The 24746-nt window shown below is 41.1% G+C and overlaps 1 protein-coding gene across 17 annotated transcripts in view; it reads right to left on the reverse strand.

The window, feature by feature from the left end:
- ROBO2 (roundabout guidance receptor 2) overlaps positions 1-24746 on the reverse strand; it is a 663916-nt gene that overhangs the window by 81909 nt on the left and 557261 nt on the right. For all 17 annotated transcript variants that reach the window (XM_090059886.1, XM_090059876.1, XM_090059819.1 and 14 more), the window contains 3 exons: positions 23667-23898; positions 14037-14161; positions 7579-7750 (listed from right to left, as the gene is read on the reverse strand). In XM_090059886.1, coding sequence (XP_089916012.1) covers positions 7579-7750; positions 14037-14161; positions 23667-23898 — 529 coding nt within the window. The remainder of the gene's footprint in view (positions 1-7578; positions 7751-14036; positions 14162-23666; positions 23899-24746) is intronic.

Consider the following 24746-nt stretch of genomic DNA (forward strand, 5'->3'; position numbering starts at 1 on the left):
CTGTAACAGAACAGAAGATCAGTGCACATAAAACAGCTTCAAAATGGCAGAAATTGGTTTAAGATAAACCTGGTTAAATGTAGTATCAGACTTACTTGATTTGGGTCAAACCAGTTTACATAACTTCTGTCCCAGACCCTTTCCTGGTTCAAATTAAATCACAGTCCCCCAGCATCACAGCATGCTTTCCAGTTCTGGGCTTGGTTGTGCTATCTGCTCTAGATAGCAGGGCTGGCCCCACCCCTCTTCTCCCAAGCTGGAGAAGCAAGGGCTGGCTGATAAAAGGGTGGTGGGAGACAAGCCCAGCTGGGGATGCAGCCGAGTTTATGGTGGGGGGGGAGACTGCCCCCCTCAGGCAAGCCCCAGCTGAGCTCTGGGGGCAGGGGTGGAAGGAGGCAGGGGTTAGACACCCTTCCCTGCTCAAACTTATTGCTGGCTGCAACTGTGGACTACAAATCCCAGAGGCATGGGGAAGCAGGAAGAAGAAGTGATGAGCAATCCTTCAGAGTCTTACTGTTATGATTCTGGACTGCAAATCCCAGAAACCTTGGGGGCAGCAGGAAGAGGAAGCGAACACACAGCCCATGCTGGCTACATTCCAAAGAGCCATGCTTTAATGCCCCCTGGCTTCTGGACTGAGCCACTGCAGGCACGTGGCTGCATTTCCTGAATCAAAGGTAAATGTTCATTTCTGTTTCAATTTAATCTGGGCAGCTTTGACTAACCTGCAAAGACTGAATCAATTCAGCCAAAGCCTCTAGGACTTTTTGTACATAGCCTAAATGTTTATAATAATCTGTAATTTTATTAAGCATTTCCTACTGGATCACTCATGTCAATACTTAGTAATCATGTTAACACTTAGAACCATCTGTCTTGGATAGTCAAACAATGGATCTTGATGATGGACTCTGGTATGGTCTAGTGAGTCTCTCACAAACAATTATATATTGAACTTACATTGAAGAGAAGTAAAACAAGAAATCTATAGGAAAAAGAATGGAGGCCAAACAACTGAAGACTGACTCTTCATGCTTGACAGTTTGAGAAAGGGGGACTCCATTACATACATTCAGAAATTTCAAGGAACTGTAGTGCTTCATGAATAGATGATCTTGGATTGAAGGTTAAGAACCCTGTTTCTCTACAGTCCACTGGGGGTTTCTATGCTGAACATCCTGCCTTTTCCTGAGGTCAAAAGCTCTCCATGAGTAAAAGATGTAGGAAAAATGTGTAAAGAACCTTGGAGGAGTTTCTGATAGACTTTATTTTCTTCCATGGGCTCTTCCAAACAAAAGCACAACCTTATCTCTGAGTCAGGCCAACTTAACTTCTGAAGTTAGCTACTTGACTGCTGTTGTTCTACCCGTCAGTCCTAAGCAATTACATCTGCAAAAGTAATAATTCATTTAAATTTCAAAAAAACATGCACTTTGTGAATTCAGTAGCTGAGAACTAAATGAATACAGATATATATTTGTCACTAACGTACAATAAAATTAATGTGATTGTAAGGGGTTTGAAGAACAAATGACATTAAATTTGTATTTCTTTACATGATATTTAATCAGAAGTAATATATATATCCAAGGTACTAGTGTACTATTTCATATACTGCAGGTGTTTCTGTAACAACGCTGTCAGTTCAACTAATTAGAACACAGACAAGGGATGTGTATGACCTGAAACGCTCCATTGTTCCTGAAGAAAAAATATAATGAAATATAATGTCTTCCTCCCATTGGAGAGTAATGAAGAACAAAACTAATTTGTTGGACCAAAAATTAATTAGACACATCAGATTCTATTGCACCTATTACTGTGAAAGTTTGCAGCTGTTCCTCATATTATTATGCGAACGAAGGAATGTAAGCATGAACAAGCCAGCTGATTAGTGAAAATAATAGCCATATTATTAACCAATACTATGATTTGATTTAATTTTATTTCTTCTTGTAATCCAAAATACTTCTTGATATTTATCATCATCAATGTGGGTGAAATGTGGGTGAGAAAAAATGTATTTTCTAGCTTAGAAATACACAGTTCAACATATGTCCCTCTGTGAAAATTTCACGGTCCTTGCTGACACAAGCAGGTCATGGAACAAACACAAGTCACAACTTTTTCTGTGTCTTAGACCAGAGTAACCAATGTATAGTGACAATATAGCAATTATATATCACCAGTTTCCAATTCGTTTAGGGAAGACAAATTTACATTATATATATGGATAAGGTATAAGAACAGCAATTAGAATATTTCTATGATACTATTTACAGTGAACCACCATCATGCAGATAACCAACCAACCAAACAAGAAAATTACATTGTGGTTCCTTTCTCTTTATCAAAATATGATTCCCTGAACATGTATGTAAATAACTTCTCAGACATGAGTTGTCCCATTGGCATAAATGAGGCAACTTAGATAAATATAGTTATTTCTGTAAGCCCAGGTTGAATAAGTTCTGCTTGAACTTAGGAAACACTAACTGCTCAGAGGTATGTATTTGGAAAGCAGTTGAAAATGCTAGGTTTTAATTCCAGAAGGCTTATGATCATGTAGTCTGACTTGCTGCATAACAAATGCCATGAGACTTCCCTGAATTAATTCTTACTTCAACCCTATTAGATATGCTTCAACTAAATAATTTCATTAAAACCCCCCAAACAAACAAACAAAAAAATCCCCGAACACAGCAACAATCTTGATTTTAAAAACATCTAATAATGGATATTCTGCCACAAGCCTTGGTAACTTTTTCTACTAGTTAATTACTCTTACTACCAAAAACTTGCCTATGATTTTTTCTCCCTTCAAATTCTATCTATGGGAACTGGTTATACTTTTGTCCACAAGACCAAGAAGTGCCCTAAATTATCAAACATGTTCTCCTTCTTGATATGTACAAACTCTGAACACGTCACCATTCACCTTAAGTAGTTTGAGCTTCTGGAATTTGTAATTTTAAGGAATACTTTCCAGTCCTTTAATGATTCGTGTCACTTTCCTCCAAACCTTAGCCATTTTTTTCAGCCTTCTTTCTGAGTGTGAACACCAGAACGTCTCATTCAAGTTCCAGTGACATAACCTTCTTCCTTGATATTCTCCTGTTCAACTATTCAAGAATTGTATTAGCACTTCTGGACTAGGTGGTTACGTGCAGCATTTTATCCACCATGGCACCCCATGAGTGACTGGAGTGCCATAGAGTGCCACCCATGACACCCCATTCATTTTTGGATTCACTCCTTCCTAGGATGGTGTCTCCTGTGTTGTAATTAGTCCTTACACAGGGGCAGATATTGGGAAGCGGGGGGCAGGTCGGGGATAGTGTGTGCAGCTGTACCCTCCTTTGTTTCCAACTCCACTGAAAGTCTAAAACAAAATGCTTGGTAGGGATAGCCACATTTCAATTCAGTTAGACCTAAGGGAGTGAACTGGTTTCATGGCTCATTATTATATACTTGATTTCTTCTGATCTCTTCACTCCATAGATGTTAACTGTTGACCTTCCTCTAGTCAAGCTAGCGCCTTTCTTCCACAATTATCCTCTCTGTTATCTACTTCTTGTAATGATCCTCAGCTCATTCCCTAGTATTTCCAGTGTTCTTCTGCTTTCCCCCTAGCTAACTAGGAACATGGAGATTAATTCCTAGGGGGTTCAAACCCACAAAAAATCAGACACAGGGAAGGGGAGGATCATAGCTAAAAGCAGGCTGAGGCAGGAAGGAGCTGCAACGGTGATGCAAAGAGATAAGTTACTACAATAACACTTTCCAGTGTTATTCCTTGCCACAGATGATGGAGGATGACAGGCTGAATGAGAGGTACAAGAGAGTGGATGAGAGGGGCCAGGTCTCATGCATAGGGACACTGCCAGCAGCTGAAGTAAGTCCTCTCACAACCCTAACTTTTTGCTTCTGTATATTGAGGAAGAAGGCCAATGGGCATGACATTAGGAGCGGAGAAGAGTGGCTAGGGCAGTTTCAGCACTGTCCCCAACTGCCCCATGTTCAGGGGCTCTGAAAGGTGAGGAAAACTGTTGTGGGGGAAGGGGGAGTTTGAGAGGAAAAGGCTCCCAGGGGGCCATGAGGGTCTAGATGAGTTTTCATGGGATTCTTTCTGTCACTCCTTCAGTTTTTGTGCTATCTGGGTTCATGGACATCTTCAAGGCCAACTTAAAAAATGCAACATCAATGTCAATTCACGGGAGACTATCACCCAGGACCAGCCTAAATGGAGGAAGAATCTGCTTCAGGGATTTCAGAACTTCACAATCTCAGAAATCTCATGACAACAACAGGAACTGGAAAAGTGGAATCAGCAGAAACAGTGTGTTGCAGACCAAATCAATAATCCAGTGCCACCCATCCTACACAGAAACACAGGTCCAAACTCCAGTAGAGTCTGATAATCCCAGATAACCCTCATCAGCCATCTTTCAACACACAGCTAAAACAATCAAGACAATCATCCTCGATTGTGAGGGATTGCCAGAAGATTTGTGCCATGTCCAAACCTGATCAGTATTGATTTTATATTTTCTTCAGGGTCACTGTTATAAATATAAATAACTACGAACTAATCTCATTAAAATGTAACTACTTGATAATAATACCCCATTTACATTAAGGTATTGAGGCGCATAAAGTAGCCTTTGTTTTATTCCATTTAATCAACCCTGTTGATTGTGTATTGTGCTAATGTCTTAATCAAGATGATATGTGCAGCCAAGTTATGTTCCTTCAGAAGTCCTTTACCTTAAGACCGTTACCTTTATAAACCACACTGATATCAACTAAAACAGTATCAACTTAGTTCATAGATAAGAAGATGGAACCCAAAGAAAAAACCTGAGGTGCAGCTTTAGATACACAAAAATAAAAAGGGAAACCAGCTTTCATTCAAAGAGTTTTTTAAATATGTAGAGATACTAACAGACAAGGTGGCTGAAGCAAATATCCTGAGATGATTAAAGAAACCACTAAAAATTAGCATGAGTATTAAAGAAACCACTAAATATTAGCAAAGAACAAATACAAAGTATCTGTGCTATTTTCCTGTGCAGAATGTAACGTTTCTGTGTCCTATCCATTTCTTTGTTGTAAATGCTACAATATGACTCTCAGCTCATTTTGGTAAGAAACAGGACAAGACTGAGGCCCTGATCCTTCAAGGTGCTGAGCAGTCTGGCCTGAATCCAGCAAAGCAATTTAGCGCATGTTTAATTTGCAGCAAGTGAGTAACATGGCATAATAGAACGGCTTACTTGCTTGAAGGGGACCCCATGCCTAAGTGCTTTGCTGGAACAAGACCAGGATGCTGAGCAGCTTGCAGGATTGACCCCTTACTATAGTAATTTGTGAGAAAAAAAAGGCTCCTCAAACCTAATAACTGACCTAAAAAGTCCAGTTTGTTGGTATGTATGGTTTAAGCAGTGGGAACAAATACAGATAAACTAGAGGGGAAAGCAAGAGTCTTCCCAAATTCTTTGTAGCAACTCCATTCTTTATTTTCAGTATTGGAATTCCCCCCCCCCTTTTATCGTACAGTTTATTGACCTATGAGCCTCCAGTGAACTGCATCTTCTCAAAGGCAGAGTATTTTATATTCCTCTCCTTTCTTACACTTAATAATAAATAAACCTATTTTTTTTCATTTCCCTACTTTTAGGTGAATAGTCTGAGTGTGTAAATAATACTTCAGTAGCACACTAGCTTTCTGAATTCCACCCCTGCCTCCTCCAACCTAAGGTCAAGTATAGACATTACATTTTTACTAGTATAAGTGACTGGAAATTGGTCTATAACTGTAAGAGAACAGAAGCTTGATACATAAAACTGGTCTACACCCATAACAGAAGAGATGTTCAGTAGGGCTGTGTGAAGCTTCAGTTGCTGATTCGATTTGGCAGAGATTCATCCCAATTTGGTGGCCAAATCTCTGAGTCTGAATCAAATCAGGAGACCCTTTAATCTCTCTGAATTGAATTGGAAACCCCAGAATCAATTCAGAGAGATTTGGAGAGATTCGATGATTCAGACATAGACACAGCTTTAAATGTTTTTTCTACATGCCTCAAGTTACCAGGCAGCTCGTGAATCCTGAGATAGTGGGGCAGATGAAGCATCCCACAGGAGCACAGGGGGGACCCCCTTATGCTTGGCAGCAGACCCAGAAGTGGACCAGAAGCACTTCTGGCCCACTTCCGAATCTGCTGGTGAGCGTACTGGGCAGCCCCTGCACTCCTGTGGGACACTTCATCTGCCCCAGCATCTCAGCATTCACGAACACTGCCTGGTAGCTCGATGTATGTAGAAATTTTTTTAAAGCTGTGTCTATGGCCAAAACACTGATTCTCTGAATCAGGATCAAATCTTCAGATTCAGATTCGGCCGAATCAAATTGGGCACAAATCCGAATAAAAAAATCAAATCATTGTCCCCAGTTTGGGCTGATTCCAAATCCAGATTGAATATGGCCATTTTCGCACATCCCTAATGTTCAGCACATGTAGACTGGCTTAAATATGGCGGAACCCAGTCTAAGATTTGCCCCCCACCCAAGGGCAAATGTGTGTTCTGTTTACTAATAATTTAAACTATGCCACTTATAGAAAACCCAGTAACATAGATCAATTTTGCCTCAGGCTTTTTGAATGTCTATACCCAGCCAAATTGAACGTCCTAAATGTGAGACACTGCTTATGTTTCATTTCCCTCTCTATCTAGCAGTCTTTGCTGAGAGTCCCAACAGTGTTGGTGAGGAGGTTATAAAGCATCAAGAATATTAGAAACAGCACATTTTTTTCAATAGCTTCAAAGACGTAATGACAAAAACACGTTGAATTAATACAAGTAAACCAAACTCCTGAATCACTTTAAAGCAGCAAAATATCTGAGTTCATTTCTGTTGCATGTGCCTCCCACCCCTGCCCTTTGCCACCATCCCCATGGTACACATTAAAAGAATGTCAGAGGTATCAAGTTCTAGGTTTCCCTCAGGTCAGGAAACCGATCTACCATGGAAAACCCTAATAAAAAACAGTCATTTCAAAAGAAAAAGATGATAATTCCAGCTTTCGTCTCTATTTTGCCTGAATGCAGCTTTTCTTTGGCAGAAGTAAACCCATCTGCTTGGATAGCTGGGAAATACTGACTTGAGATACTCAGAAAACCAACTGTATACAGTGCCTAGGGCACCAGCAGGGTAAATAAGGCAATATTACAATCATCTTAACAGGATAAGGAGAGAGCTTTAGTGGCTAGTTCTATAAATCTGTCAACCTGCAGGATGGTAAATTCATAATAAAGTATTAAGTCGGCTTCGCAAGATAATCTATGTTTTTTAATATGTTTCAAGGGAGGAAGAACTATTTCATCTTATTAAGTGTGAAAACTATACAGAAGAAGATGCAAGCAGTGGTACAGTTAAAGTTAAATAGATAGCTCAAACTGAATTGCACCTAGTCTTTTGCTCCATGAATTTTTATGCCTTCCAATGTGATTTATGAAAGCATTTATGAAAACCTAAACAGGCAAAACAAAACAACAGAATAAACAATCACTTACCAATTATTATGGGTTGTGGTTCACTTTTAACTCCAACACCTGCACTGGTACTTGCTGCAACTTCCACTCGGTACTGAATACCTGGGTATAGGCCACCTATCACAACAGAGCGAATGGCTGCATCTACTGTTTTGTTGATGTGAAATCGAGTCTCATTCCCTAGGCACCAGATCTGGGATAGAGGTTGGAGAAAGTAGACAACATGATGCATGAACACAAATGATACTGCACAACATTAATATTCTGTACTGAAAATGTATTGATATTTTGAAACCCAGAAAAACAAAGGTAAATTGAAGGTTTAAGCCTGATTCTACAAATGATTCACATGTACTAACACATGTGAGCTGTTGGACTGGATGAGATTCCCTTCTCTGCTCTGGAGATGAAAGGCCAGGTCAAGACAGAGGAACTCAAAAGTCATGGATTCAAGCAAGGGAGAACTTCCCAAAGTGCAGGAACTGAGGAATATAGCTACCAACTTCCTTCCATTTGGAAGCCCAAGCATAAGTGGAATGATGGGGTCAGGGATGTGATTCATAACACTACATATACTTTTAATAGCACTACAATAGTTGCAGGCTGACTGAAATAACTAAGAAAGTCCACACAGCAGTCCGGGATCAGGGGGGTACAATGGTGGCTTAAAATGGTGGCTTAAAGGCTTCTGCTCCTCTTAGGCAAATTCTATACTATATTTCCTAGAGGCCCACTCACCCACTAACTACATTGTGCCTGTGTACCATTAACTATACTGATATGCTCATGATCAAATGTTTCTTAAACACTTCACAGTCATGTGTCATTTTGATGTTTTCCTACTAAATAGAAAACGAGCCACAAACAATACAAGAAATAAGATTATACACTCTGGAATGTAGTATGAAAACACCCTTTTAAAGTATTTTCAGCTTTCTTACTTGGCAGAGAAAGGGCATGTGACATTTCTGAAATGGTATACATTTCAGGGCAAAATGACTCTTAAAACTCTTATAACTGCTCTTGTTGTGATTACTGAAATTGTCCAGGAACATAGATTTCAATTTCTGACTCATTTTGCTCTGTAATTCTACAGACACACAAACTACTCCTTAATCCAAACTAGTACTTTGTGGTGTGTGTGGTATATTATTGCAAGGCATTTTTGCCTTGCAGTTGTATTTATTCCTGAGGGTTTCCTGAGACATTGTAGAACCAAGGTGCTTTAGAAAGTCTACTTTAGTTGAAGATATCTTGTATGCTATTTCTGTATTATTGAAGAATACATTAGTTATCACTATAATACCACTCAAGGGAATCAGGACATAAAGAAATCAAGTGTGTGTATATGTAGTTATATTTAAAAGAAAATAGTTGCTAGTTGCAAACAACATGCAATTGCTGACTAAGGGCTGCATTAGTTTGATATGCTCAGCCGTGCTCTGTTTCTGGTTATAGCTGCACACTAGCAAGGCTATTTACCTGATATTCCTTCCTCCATTTAAGCAAAGATTAGAGGGGGGCATTTGTAGGTTGAGCAGGGTGGGGGGAGGAGAGGGAAGGGCATTCGATTTATTTTCTGTTCTGGGCCTAGGCCAGTGAGGTTACATGCTGCCCCTAATTTGCCAGTATATCACATTGTAAGGTTTCAAACCAATACTTCTGGCTATATCTACCAAAGGCCAGACTACCTGGCCTTCCAACCTATGCTTTCTATTCAGTGCAAAGGGATCAGTTAGGTAGGTGCCTTGCAGTGTGATTTACAATAACTAACATGGTGAACAGGAAACGTTCAATAAGAAAAGCTAAATGTAGGGGTTGGTCTTCATCCTTTCCCCACAATGGGGCTTACATGGGAGCCACCAATGTCAGACTGAAATTCACTGCTGTGAATACTCTCCTGTGGTAAAGAAAGGTGGCTAACTTGTTCTTCTCAGAGATGGAGGCCCCTCCTTTATTTTAAATGATAGCCTATTTTATATAGTAGTTTAGTGATTATAGCACTTGTAGAGGAGTTGGTAGTGCCTTAGTCACTGTCCTTTCTCAGGCTGTGGTGTCTTCAAAATCACATTTCCCTGCTCCCAAGAGCTCTTGGCTTTTCTGTGGTGGGTGATGTTCTCTACCTTTCCAAGTGAAGTTGTGACACTTTGCAAAAAAAAAGTAATAATTTATTGGGCCAGGGAGAGGGAGCAAAAGGAGCATAACTTTCTGGCCTAGTGTTCAGGGCACTCACTTAGGAAAGAAGACACCTTGGTTCTGATCCCTGCTCTGAAGGCTGTTTATACTTTTTATGCAATCACTATTTAAATTCCACTCTCCTTAATCCCCCAACTCCCATCTTTATTTTTGAGTGGAAGTGTCTGTGGACATGGGCACTAGGTTTTGTGCAAGATCAATCCTGTAGAAATGTTTTAAGTTTTGTTTCACGCATCTATGGCACTGAACTTTTCAGGGAACTTGGGTGGAGGAACAAATGCTTGAGGATTAGCGCTGTGCAAAGGTTTGGTCACTGATTTGATTTGGTGGAGGATTGGCCCAATTCACTGGCTGAATCCCTGGATCCAAATTGAATCAGGAGACTCTTTAATCTCTCCAAATTGAATCTGAACGCTCTAAATCAATTCAGAGATATTTGGAAAGATTCAGAGATTTGGACATAGGCACAGCTTTAAATGTTTTTATTACATACCTCAAGGTAGCAGGCAGCTCATGAATGCTGTGATGCTGGGGCAGATGGAGCATCCCACAGGAGCGCGGGGGGCTCCCCAGTGTGCTTGGCAGCAGACCTGGAAGAGGACCAGAAGCACTTCTGGGTCCACCAGGGAGTGCACAGGGCCCGCCCCCCAAACACACTCCAAGCTCGGCAACTGGTGTCTTCTGAGTCTTGGGGGGACACCCAGATTCACCTCACTGCCAATTGCTAAGCTGGAGGAGTGAAGGGGGGCCCCCCTCCATGCTCCCTGGTGGACCCAGAAGCAGACCGGAAGTAGATCTGGTCCACTTCCAGATTCGCCACTGAGCACGCAGGCCACCCCCCACTTCATGGTCCTGTGGGATGCTCCATCTGGCCCACCATCACAGTGTTCATGAGCTGTGTCTGGTACCTTGATGTATTTTCTATTTAGTAGGAAAACATCAAAATGACACATGACTGTGAAGTGTTTAAGAAATATTTGATCATAAGCATATCAGTATAGCTAATGGTAGAGGCACAATGTAGTTAGTGGGTGAGTCGGCCTCTAGGAAATATAGTATAGAATTTGCCTAAGAGGAGCAGAAGCTTTTAAGCCACCATTTTAAGCCACCATTGTACCCCCCTGATCCTGGACTGCTGTGTGGACTTTCTTAGTAGAAAAAACATTTAAAGCTGTGTCTATGGCCGAATCACTGATTCTCTGAATCAGGATTAAATCTTCAGATTCAGATTCAGCCACATCGAATCAACAAATCGAATCACCGTTCCTGATTCAGGCTAAATCTGAATCCGAATCAAATAAGGCCCATTTTGCACACCCCTATTGCTCTTCCCTGCATAAGCAAAACTGGAGATCAAAACTGGGAAACTTTATTGGCAAAATTTTAGGTACCTGTGGGGTTGGGCATGGGCTTTGGAAGGTCACACTTTTACACATTTTGGGCACCTATACATGAGCATCAAGGCTACACCGATGGTAATAACAGTGCATTGCAGCAGACTAAATTAATCGAGTCTTCTGGTGCGGTAATTACCGCACTCCAGCAGCTTCCAGCATCTCATGTATCAGCATCCCAGTGCTTAAAAATGGTGGCAGGGCCGTATTATCTAAAGTTCATCTGACAAATGATAAAATGTTCCTACCACCATTTTTAAATGTGGGGAACGCTGATACATGAGACACTCCAGGTGCTTTAATAACAATGACTCTTGGAGCTGCTCTAATTAAGTTGTCTCCCACCCCCATTCCCAGAGCACATGTATAAATACCCCTAAATTCCATGAGAGTTCCACTGTAGGTGCCTAAGTCTGTTTATGGATCTGTACCTCACTTATTATAGGAGTGTCATGTTATTTTGAGAATAAAACTAAAGCAGGCATATATAAAGGGAAATACATTTTCAAATGTGTGTATCTTTGTGAGGAAAATAGTCTCACATTATAATACTCAATTAGAGGAATATTATGTGCTAAATAATTAAAGACTGGCTGAGTTTTCAAAAACAGAAACAAAGTGAAGCTGCTTAATTTTCAAACACGTTGAGCATGCAACCCTTGCCACAGAGAATAATGGTAGCTAGGGGTGTTCATAACTTTAAAAAATAAGGTCATCTAAGTGTTTAAATATGGATTTTAGGAACCACTTTGCAAACCTTGGCCTATATCCCAGTATATATGAAGAAAGATCACCATTAATATGTGCAGTTGTCTGGCTTCTGACTCTTTAGCCATAAAATCATAATATTTTGTTCTTGTAGGTTTTTAATAGAATTTATGTTCAATTCAAGAAAATATTGACTTACACTGGGACTGGTACAGAGATGAACTGAAGTGGTAACTATTAATTGATGTGAAAATGAAGTCAACATCATGTTGGGATTAATAAATCTTGATACTGAGCAGAAATAAAAGAGAAATACTAATACGCTATATATAAATATTGTGTGTGTGTTTATTATGCCCTTATGATTTAGCAATAAAGCAGTAAGACAATGAAAAGACCATAAGAAACTATATGACAAGATTTTTTAAAAGTACATGACTGCTCCTCCCATCTCAGAACCAAAAAAAAAGTTGCACCAGAGTGTATAAATGGTCCCAAGTAAGAGGATACAACTAAATCCAAGAGTTGTAATGCCATTACTTTGTTTCTTTTGGAGATTTCTCCCAGGGCAGGACAGCTTCTACTTCAACCAGTCGTTCCATATGAGATGCATTGGTAACTGAACTGTGCACCCCCTACCCAGAACCAGTGGTAGCACTGACAATGCTATGCCCCATAGGATTTCTTTCTTTAGGAAACGTTTACATGGCCTTTTTCACCTGCTACAGCCTCAAGCCTCAAAGATTTCCACCCCTAGAGGTTTATTCCTGAGGGATCTCACCAACGTTCAACAATAGAAACTAATCTGACCCAAAATAACATGATTTCTCCAGTTCATTCTTAGATGTCTACCCCAAATGCTTTTCCGTTCACATCTGCATAGGCAGAAACACAGTATGGCAGCTCTATTCCTGGGGCAGCTGCAACACATGGAGCAGCACTGGCTGCTGTGGTACTGAGGGAGGCACCATGGTTAGCTGTCACTGCAGCAAATGCTTCTCTACTGCCTCTACAATGGCAGCATCTGGGGCTGCTGCCCTGGTCACCCTCTTGTTATGCTACTGTGGATAGGTAACAGAGCCAAGACTTAAGGGGTTTATTAGAGTTATGCTTTTTTTACAAGGGATTTGTGATGTTTCTGTGTTGTGAAAGATCATCTAGATGTGATCAGAATATAGAACTGACTATAGATCAAAGAAGAAAGTGATGATGAGCAGGAGAGGACATTTTACATGCACCACATCAGTGAAAGTTAAGAACAGACAACAAAGATAGAAAAAAAAGGGAAACCCCCCAGAAAACCAGTGGCCCAAGAGGCACTGATTTTCATAGTAGTTTTCAACCAGTTGCTAAGGGATTGCTTTCAGTAGGAATAAGATGTGAAATTCCCAGAGCCACACCCTCTGACTTGAGATACAGGCAGTCCTCAACTTACAACGTTTTGAGTTACAACATTTTGCACTTCCAACATTTATAAATTGACACCCTGTTTCAACTTTCTGACATCAGTTTCAATTTTACGATGCTTGATCTGACACGATGCCATGCCAGTAAACAAGTTCGCTGCCCATTTCCTTGGACACTTTCTTTAAGAAAGCAGACAGGACTCCAGAAAAACCTGCCCTTGAGAAGACTCCAGCCAAGAACCCTTAAAAAAGTCCAATCAAGAGCCTGTCAAAAAGTCCAGCAAAGTCACTTCAAAGAAGTCCTTCCAAATCAATATGATTGCTATTTACAATACAAATACATTAATGTAGCTATATTCCTCATCTATAATTGATCAAGTACAACATTCTGGGTTATTTTTGGTGAAAACAGGGTATTGGGCCTTGGTTCAGGAACGAATCCCCCATTTATAACTTTGTTTCTTATGAGAAAATTGGTTCTGAGTTACAGTGTTTTGCCTTAAGACATGGTTTTCGGGAACCAATTGCGGCGTAAATCCAAGGACTGTCTGTATTTGAATCTGTTCTGATGCAGAGAAGAAAAGTAAAAGCAACACTTCCCACCCCACCGCTAGTTTTCCAAACAGATTGAGGGATCCTAACTGAATCTGTTTGGGAGGAGCACTCAACTATGTATGGCTTCCTTCTTCCACTCAGGAAAGGGTAACCTGAGAGGTATTGTTCAGCCACCCATTTGCCTTAGTTCACATCCCTCCCGCCAGTCATCAGTTTTTACCTTATACTCCTGGATGATTCCATTTTGATGATCTGGAGGTGGAGGGTCCCAGGAGATGCTGATGCTTGTGCTGTTGTGATTTCCAACTGTCAGAACAGTCACAGACTGAGGAGGCGCACTTGGAGCTGTACCAGACAGCAGCAAAAAATAGAAGACAGACTTTAATTGGTGCTATAGCTCACATTTTGCTTAAATACTGTAAAAGTATAGAGAGAGTACACAAGGTCTGCATGTCAGGCTTAGATGCACACATGTTGTCAGTCACTCACAACTTTGAAAAATAATGCCTTTATTAAGGGGTCATATCAATTTAAATATAAGACTTTACAACTTTTGTGCAGCCAAAGAGTAAAAGCATATGGGATTTCATTTGGTATTGCACTAAAAGATGGACAGATTCAAGCAAGGTCAAATATTTTCACTTCTTCTTTTCAGTGAGATGAGTTTTGCCTATTGTTGAAGTCCCACTCTGCCTAACTGTTGTTCTGCTGTTCACTACATAAGGGTGAGTGTGACAATCCTGTTTTACAGTTTTTTTGGGGGGGCCTTTAATATTTTTCTTTCCTTTTGTTTTCTCTGGCTCACCCCACCTGCTCTCTTTTTCTTTTCCTCTTTTTTTTCTCTTTTTTGCCTTTTTTTTTTAAATAAAGAGCTTCAGGAACTAATTTTAAAGATAAAGTGCCAAACAGCCAAAATGGTTATATCTCCCTAGGACCTCCCCTTAGCAGATTGGTCAATCCTGGTCCTAGGCACTCCAAAAACCTTTCACTGTTTCTTGTGGATCAGTTTTGCTAAGTTCTGAAAGACCCAGAAACTTCTCAATCCAGGACATTCCTGTCCATGGAGAGCCTAGTTCATTTTCTTACTCAGATCCTGAAGGGATCAAGAACTCCAAGAATGTTTCCTTATTGGGTTTTCAGGCTTGACTGACTGAACCTAGCTGGGCCATGGCTCCCTTTGGAAACAATTAAAAGGCATCAACATCCATTTATCTTTTGACCCTCCCTGAGCTTTGATGCCAGTGTCAGTAGCTCCAGAATACTCTAAATGTTAGAAAAACTCAGATTTCTGGAGTGAGACTGGGATTTCTTAATATTTCCTAAGACTTTGCGAAGACTGGTTCTGTTTTTTCCTTTGGATGTTTGGCAGCATCTGGCCTACCCAGATGAATTGGAGGACCTGAACTCAACTCCTTTACTAATGAAATATAGGCTATTCATATTGCAGACGAGGAGAATGAATGATAAATGAATAATAATCCACGTAATATTTAACTAATTTAGAATAATACTTAGGGTATCTGAAAGTAAGGCCAAACAAACAGCTTACACATGAAAAAGAATCTTTTAGAGGAACATTACAGATGAATGACTATCACTACTAAGGTTACATTGTAAGGATGAATGTTTGAGGGCCACATTTTATGGTTTAGCTGCAAAGCAGCTAAAAATCAGTTGAAGTTTATCTTGACAGCTTGGGTAGAAAAGGAATACTGGCTTGTACATTGGTTTTTAAGAGCATTTTTATACATTTTCTGGGGATGGGCAGGGGGATGCTTTAATTAGGGTGGGTCTGAGAGCTGCTCTAATCAAAGCATGTATCAGTGTTCCTACACTTCAAAATGGCAGGGGAGGGGCAATTTAAAGCACCCCACCACCATTTTGAAGTGCAGCAATGCTGATACACAAGACACAGATGCTGCTGGAGCACACTAATCAGCATGCTCCAGCAGACTCTATTAACCGAGTCTGCTTCAACATGCTATAATTACAGCACATTGGAGCAGCCTCCCCACAAATCTACAGGCACCCTAAGCAGTTGCTGATACAATATGAACTATTCATAGATTGCAGTAAGTCACATATGGGCTAAGTTTTGGCCTCTGACTGCCCAAAATCAGCAGAACAAAAAGAAGAAGTGGGCACTCTAGAAGAGAGGGACAGGCTACAACTAGATCTTGACAGGTTACTGGGCAGATGAGAATAGGATGGGTTTCAATATGGACAAATGCAAGGTATTGCACCCCGGGAGGAAGAACCAGCAGCATACCTACAGGCTGGGGAACTCCCTTCTCATCAGCACAGAGGCAGAAAAGGATCTTGGAGTCATTATTAATTCCAAGATGAACATGGGCAGCCAATGTGAGGACTCAGTCAGGAAGGCCAACCGTACCTTGTCGTGAATCCATAGATGCATCACGAGCAGGTCCAGGGAGGTGATACTCCTCCTCTATGTGACACTGGTCAGGCCACAGTTGGAGTACTGTGTCCAGTTCTGGGCACTACACTAGAAGAGCGATGTGGCCAGCATCAAGAGGATCCAGAGGAGGGCCACCCGCATGATCAGGGGGCAGCAGGGCAGACCCTATGAGGAAAGGCTATGGGACCTGAACCTGTTGAGCCTCCACAAGGGAAGGCTGAGAGAGGATCTGGTGGTTTTCTATAAACTGCCCAAGGGGGACCAGGCAATGGGAGAATATCTGTTCCCCCCAGCACTACTGGAAGTAACAAGGAATAGCGGCCATAAGTTGACTGAGAGTAGATTCAGGTGGCATTACTTCACAGTCAGGGCAGCTGGGATCTGGAACCGGGTTCCAAGGGAAGTGGTGCTCACTCCTACCCTGGGGGTCTCCAAAAGGAGGCTAGATAATCACCTAGTTGGGGTTGTTTGACCCCAACATCCTTTCCTGCTCATGGCAGGGGGTCGGACTTGATGATCGGCTCAGGTTCCTTCTGACCCTACCAACTATGAAACTATAAGATCTAGAGACACCCTTCTTAGTCAGATTGAGTATAAAACTGGTGTATTCAACAACCGAACTGCAAGAGTATTGTTATTTTCCCCATGTGTTAAGATGGGAGTGCCTGTGCATGAAGCAGGAAAAGATGAGCTAATTGCCCTGTGAGTGTATCAAAGTTACACCTTTTCAGGCGATGATTATCCCTAGCTGACACTAGGCAGCTCGGGTTGCAATCTGCTCCACTACCAGGCCAATACCAGCAATTCACAGTCCTCCAATATCCCAGAATGCACCATCCCTAGCCATCCTCTATCTCTTCCCCTCCACGGACAATCTATCATCCAGAACACCAAAGTTATCTCTCACTTGCTTTTGTGGATCAGTTTTGTTAAGTTCTGAAAGACCCAGAAACTTCTCAGTCCAGGATATTCCTTTCCAAGGAGAGCTCTATTCATTTTCTCATTATCTTACTCAAATCCTGAAGGGATCAAGAACTTCAAGAATTTTTTTTTTGCGGGGGGGTGGTTCTGGAGTGGGGAGCTTCCACAGAGCCGCAGAAGGTGAGGCAGGTGAATGGGGAACTGCTGGACAGCCACTGAGTTGGGCAGCCAAGGGAGAGACTTGCCAGCTCCTAGCCATGCCACTGCTTGCAGCCATCTAGCAGCAAGTCAGAGTTGTGCACATCAGTGAGAGTATTAACCCTTAATGTGTGACTGCTCACAGCATGTGCCAATTTTAATACTGTCTAACATTCCTTAGAGGTAGCACATGTGAACTGTAATGTGTAATAACACCCTTATTTTTACAGAAAGTGAAAGAGAATGAAATCTTGTGTTAAAATGAGTATTTATATAAATCCTATCTGTTTTTTAACATAGAAATGTGAATAAAGCTTATATATTTTTGCTGTTAGTACCTGATTTTAAAAGAAAACAATAACAGTGATAATAATGGCAGAGAATAATATTAAGCTGTTGTTTTGAAACATAATGGACTAAGCTGAAATGTATTCACATTTTTTCTTAAAATGTATAGTATTCATTATTCCAGGTGTATGAAAATATACATTTCCTATACACAAAGACATAGAGCAACACATGCATTGAAAGATATATTAAAAAATATATTCATTCCAATATTGTATTAAAAAATCATTTCAGCTAAATTGATATGTCCTTGTATTTGTGCTCTATATCTATTCTAGTGAATGAATTTACTGCCCTGACTCTTCATCATAATAGCCAGTTTGAAGAGGTAATATACTATACACTAGTCTATATTATTAAATATAGGATAGTTGTTTAAGAAAGTGAAATTCATAGCTGCAATCTGAAACCTATATCTCAGCACCTGGCTAATGCAAGCAGGGACTGGATTGCAAGTGAACACAGTATCTGGTGAATCTGGTTTATGACCAGTCCATATATTTGCAATGCACTGGACACAAACATCATATGGACCAAACTCTAGTCCCAATGTTATTCCATGAAATAGTGACTATGCTAGGGGAAACTGTGATCTGCTTTGGGATAATTTATGAATACAAAAGAGAAATGAAAATGCTAAATAAATTAGCATTAAGATAATTATTTGGCCAGCTCTCTTTTAATGTGAGCACCTGCATCACACAAAAATATAGATGTATATTTTACATATTACTGCTCTACATTCTCTCTCTATGATAAAATCACTCTGTAAACTGGCACCATGATATAAATTAAACAGCTTGTCTGACACTGCTGAAGTTATTAAATAGACCACATTGAAAAATAACATTTTTAAAACTGGTTTTTCATTTCCCTTGCTGCTGGCTTGTGGAGAACACCTTGCCTGATTCTTGACAGGTCAATTATTCCAGTGCTCAGCTTCTTCCTACAGATATGAAAGAACCCAAATCACTGCTCATCTTTCCAGACATAACCAAACAGAATTCCATTTGTTACTTTCACAAGGCCAAAGAGGTAGGAGATGAATGGATACTGAATTGTGACAAATGTCTGATCTAGAGGAAAAGTCTAACTGCAGTGAAATTGATTTTCGGAGGCAGGCTTCAGAAGTAACATTCCATGTAAAATTCAATACAGTAAAAACCTTTTTAGTCATGCCTTGCCTTCCCTAGATCTCCACATTTTGATGTTGCAAAAAATGTACAGTTCTCACATCACTCTTCCAAATTATTTTCCTAAATATATTGTGACCTGACTTTTAACAAAGTCATCACTTAATAGTTTGAGTTTCAAACCAGTCATCTGACAATGCACAAAGTATGATAAGTGTAAAAAAATAAAGGTTTTGAGAAAGTATGAACACCAAGACAGTTATAAAGTCCAAAGGAAATGTCCATGGGACTTAATGAACTTACTAATTTGTATGTGGAAGTCTGTGTTGCCTATTGGGCTTTTATTTACCTATTTTTTGAGAAAGGGGAAAAAAAGAACCTTATCAGCTAAACAATTTAATATGGGAAAGAAAAAATCATTTACAGTGGCTGACATTTGACTGGTGATACTACTATGTATTATAGGTCTTGCATTACTGAAGGAGATACCAGTAAAAAAGGATGGTTGAAGGTTACATTAATCTACGCAGCAAAACATGGACTGTGGCTTTAACATATCTGTAGGCAAAGAAGTGTCTAAAAATCTCCACTGTGTGAAAAGTGGGTGTTGGCTGTAGCTGTGTTGGTCTAAGGACATAGGCATACACATTTCTTTGGGTAAATGTGATATCTTTTATTAGACCAACTAAACAGTTGGAAAAATTGTTCTTTGCAACCTTTCGGGTTTACCCAAAGAACCTCGTCTGCCACTGTGTGGAAATTATTGCACAAGAAGAAAGTGGCCTTTAAAGTAGGAAATTACCTGACAGGCCCTTCTGGGAAATGAAGGTTATAAATGAAAATGTCGTTCCTCAAGTACTTCACAGAAATAGAGCAGAGATACCAAATCTTCTCTCTTTTTCAGTGGTTCTTAATTTAACTTTAGCAGGAGACAGTTAGATGAACTAAATAAACAGCAAAAATCAATTGAGAAGGGACAAGGAGAACATTCTCTAGGAAGGGAAACATCCTACCATTAATTCTAGCAAAACACTTTCAACCTATGAAGCTTTTCTCCAATTTTCTTTTTCAATTTTTTAAAAAGAGCTTTATTCATATAGCTTTATTCATATAGCAGTGACACCACATCTTCATCAGTGACTTGGATGACGGGGTAGAAAGCACCCTGTTCAAGTTTGCTGATGACACTAAGATGTGGGGGGATGTGGGTGCACTAGAAGGGTGCAATAGGCTACAAGCTGACCTTGACAGGTTGCAACGGTGGGCGGATGAGAATAGGATGGGGTTTAACACTGATAAGTGCAAGGTGTTGCACATGGGGAGGAAGAACCGGCACCACGCTTACAGGTTGGGGAACTCCCCTCTTGCCAGCACGGAGACGGAAAAGGATCTTGGAGTCGTCATTGACTCCACGATGAACATGGGCCGGCAGTGTGGGGAGGCAGTCAAGAAGGCCAACTGTACCCTGTCATGCATCCACAGATGCATCTCGAGCAGGTCCAGGGAGGTGATCCTCCCCCTCTATGCGGCACTGGTCAGGCCGCAGCTGGAGTACTGCGTCCTGTTCTGGGCGCCACACTTCAAGAGGGACGTGGACAATATGGAAAGAGTTCAGAGGAGGGCCACTCGTATGATCAGGGGTCAGCAGGGCAGGCCTTATGAGGAGAGGCTACGGGACCTGAACCTGTTTAGCCTCCACAAGAGAAGGTTAAGGGGGGACCTTGTGGCCTGCTACAAACTGGTCAGGGGGGATCAGCAGGTATTGGGGGAGTCCCTGTTCCCCCGTGCGCTGCCAGGAGTGACCAGGAATAACGGTCACAAACTGGCGGAGGGTAAGTTTAGATTAGATATTAGGAGGCGCTACTTCACAGTCAGGGCAGCTAGGGCCTGGAACCGGCTTCCAGGGGAAGTGGTGCAGGCTCCTAGCCTGGGGATTTTTAAAAGGAAGTTAGATGAGCACCTTGCCGGGGTCATCTGACCCCGGTGCTCTTTCCTGCTAAGGCAGGGGGTCGGACTAGATGATCTACCTAGGTCCCTTCCGACTCTAGCTACTATGAAACTATGAAACTATGAAACTATCAACCTTTCCTGAACAATTTAGGATTTATCGTCTGAGCGAGGCTTTATGGTCTGAGCAATGGGACCAGAAACTTTCCAATTCTAATCCAGCTTTGGACAGTGACATGTTTTGTGCTCTTTGGTGACTCACAGAACACCCAATTTGCCTATCTGTAAGGCAGGAAGAGTAAGTACCTAGTCTACAGTTTCTGCAAGGCTTGCTTACTTGTATAATAGCTATAAAATGTATGAAGGTAAAAGGATAATAATAATGATGATGGTGGCACAAACCATATTAGGATCATAAAGCGCTTTACAGTCACTATGGAATTATGTAGACTATTACCACTAACAGTGTCATGTGGATAGTCTAGATCCATGTTTTAATGGAACTTGCGAAGACAGATTATGGCCAAAACACCAAAAGCAAGTATGAATGGTGAATCTCGTTTAAAGTTACATATGTAGGTCTCAAATGGAAGAGCTGAGAAAAGAACACAGATCTCATGACTCTATGCTTGTATCCTGGCATCAAAACCATCCTTCCATCTTTGGCCACAAGACTATTTTCCCTTTCTTCCTCTATAATCAGATAGCCCTAATGCAGTGGCAACAGGCATAATCAGATGGCTAGACTGAATAGCTATTTCTTAAAAAGAGGTCTAAGAGAAATGAATAAATAATTATGTCAAAGCCAGTGTAGTTGCTCCACTTTTTCATTATAGTGCAATCCTAAAAATGTTTCCATGTAAGCAGAACAATGTTTCCACCCTGCATGATGTAAAGATCCTTCTTGCTTAATTTTTTGCATTGTAAATTGGTTACTGTTTCTATAACACAAATATTTTGATTTATGGTTTAAGGATATTTTCCTGACACTGAGGATACAGTCAAAGGAAATTGATTTCACTATATCAGACACCAGAAAGAGTGGTTTTATGTGTGTTGTACTACTAGGGCCAACCTTAGCTTTTCTGCATTCTAGTCAAAGGCAGGATCTAAAATCCTAATCTCATCCTCGTTCCACTAGCAATGCCTCCATCTTCATTTCCTACTCAGGAGAGGTTGTTACTGCAAGACTTCCTCCCCACAGTCACCTCCAGGATCCTTACACCAGCAGTCAGAAACTTTTTGCTGCCATGAACTGGAGCTTGTGACCCTACCATGGGCCACAATTTTTGCCCTGCAGGGAGTTTAAGCTGCTTGCATTTATCTTTGCTGCAGATACCCAGCCCATCTGTAGTAAGGGTAAGCACATATAGAAGAGAGCAGCAGAGAGGGCTGTAGAAAGGATGGGTGGCTCAGTGCTGCTGTGTTCTGCCTGATTCCCTGAGCTGATCTGAGACTGATTAGAACTTCCTGGGCCAAATCCAACTTATTTGCAGACCCAGTCAATGGGCTGCAGGTTGCCAACCCCTACTTTATACCAGCAGAACTAGTTCTCTAAATGTGATCTGGTTGCAGACGATGTGTCACAAATCCAAAGTCACTTGTTATATGTAATAAAGAGAAACAAGAGTATTCTTTCAGAAAGAGCTTTTAGACACATTGTAACAGGGGGCTTGCTCAGGGCCAATCTCAGTGTGGCCCGCCCATCTGTTCCTGGGCTAACCACCCACATTCTCACCTACCACACCTTGTTGGTATAATTAATTAATAGATGTTAATTAAGTGGGAGGCTGCCCATTTCCTGCCCCAATGCCAGGGGGCACAATCTGCAGCTCCTGTCCTCCCCTACACTGCAGCCCAAGTCTCACAGATGGCATCTCGATGTTCTCATTATCACCAGCCCCCACACTGGGCCCCAGAATCGTCCTAATTGAACCCCACTTGGATTCCTCTCCTCAGGCAATCTCATCCACCTTCATATTAGGAAGCATAGCTCCCTGAACTGCTTCCCCTTTAGGTGTGGTCCACCCAGGACCTTTGGTTCACTAGCCCTGGCCCACCTCCAGGCCAGTCAGGACACCAGATGCGCAGCTCTTGGGCGTCCCTCGTGGTTTGGCCCCTGGCCCTTTGACCCTTCCAGTCCTGGCCCCAGAATTGACCAGTCAGGAGAAGTCCAGACAGACCTGAGTCTATGGCCTTTTCTCTCTCTCTGGGGGTCCACCCTCCAGGCCCTCCAACAAGGGGTTACCCACCCGGTTGTGGGGGCTAGGGGTTAAGGTGCCCCAGCCCCCGTTTCACCAGGGTAGCAACTGGCCTGGTATTTATGACCAGTCCATATATTTGCAATGAACTGGACACAAACATCATATGGACGAAACTCTAGTCCCAATGTTATTCCATGTAATAACCACTGGGAGCCTCACCAGGCCATCCACTCCTGGCAGGGTGCAGTTTTAGGTCATGCCCAGGACCAGGAGCCTCCTTACCATCCCCTACAGCTCCTCCCTTTCCTCCAGATGATATCAGCAGCCCTCTGACCAGGCAATGTTGTTGCCTGGCCCCCAGCACAGAACTGCCGTGTTTATACGGGCAGCCCCAGATCCAATATGGCTGCCCTCATCAGTCGCCTGCTGGCTGCTGCCTTCTGGCCCTTGAAGTGGCAAGCACCAACAGTGCCCTGCCACACTCATCAATAAAGATCTGGTAATATTATAACACTCAGAGGAATCTGTAAGGATAAATTCAAAAGCCATGTAACAAACAAAAGGCACTGGAACCAAAAGAAATTAAACGCAGCATAATTATTAGTGCAATTATCAGAGTGAACATAATTCTCCAGCCCAAGATGGGAGAACCTGTCACTTCATTTCACAATTTTACTAACCTTCTTCAGTGGTACGGGCAGACTTGGATTCACTATCCATTCCTTGGAACTCATTGAAATATGGTCGAACTTTAATTTCATAAGTTACACCTTTTTTCAAGTTGATTAGGACAGCGCTGCGCTCGGTGGGAACTTTGACCTCTAAATTCTGCCACACGGTTGGAGAAGGCAGTCCTGATGTTTGACGATACATGACTCGATAGCCCTGAATAAACTGGGACTGGCGGTCAACCTAAAAATGGTAGTGAATGATATATTACTATACATATTTAAAGTACTTAATCCATATTAAAATGAAAACAAAAATGCAACCTACTGCATTTAGAAAGAGAAAATGATTTAGTTACTTGTGCTGCTAATTTCCTCTAAATATAAAATCAAAACATCTTGTGGATTACTCCAATTTCACTAAATTTTTTTAAAGAAGATGTATACCCCTCTCTCAGTATGTCCTTATTTTACTCTTTCTAATTAGGTCTAATGATATACCAGTCTAATCTCAAAGCATAAAACCAAAAACTATGATAAACAGATAATTTTCATTCAATTTGGCATAATGAGTACTGCATGTAAAGCTATTAAAGTCACTTGGATGCTAATGTTCTGAAATCTGAGAAGGAAAGGAAAAACAAATTATTTTCAGAAAATGCCAAATCTCTGAAGATGTATTGTACATTTTCAGTTAGTCCACTACTTCTGTTATCCCTCAACCTTTCATGAGATACTCCAAAAAGTAAAACAGACATAGACAGATGCAGAAAAACCACTAGCTAAGAAAAATTTGTTGCTTCCAATGTTCTAAGGAGTCTATTTGTATTCTGGTATTATGAACCGCTTACACCATCAGATGGGATGTAATGTTGTTTATATTTGTATTTTATTTGTTGCTGGGCAAACAGAATTCAAGACTGGGATTGCATCCAGTAATATAACAATTCTACCCTGTCTTTCATAACAATAAATGTTACCACAACTGAAAAGAAAACACTTCAAAATGTATTATCTTGAAGAGGTTGTTACTATTTTTTTCTCTGTAAAAAAAGGATCAAATCAAAGGACTCCAAGCTACTGTAATGTTGG

Source organism: Crocodylus siamensis, chromosome 1 (assembly GCF_052110815.1).
Source record: "Crocodylus siamensis isolate JL-2025a chromosome 1, ASM5211081v1, whole genome shotgun sequence".
NCBI lineage: Eukaryota > Metazoa > Chordata > Crocodylia > Crocodylidae > Crocodylus > Crocodylus siamensis.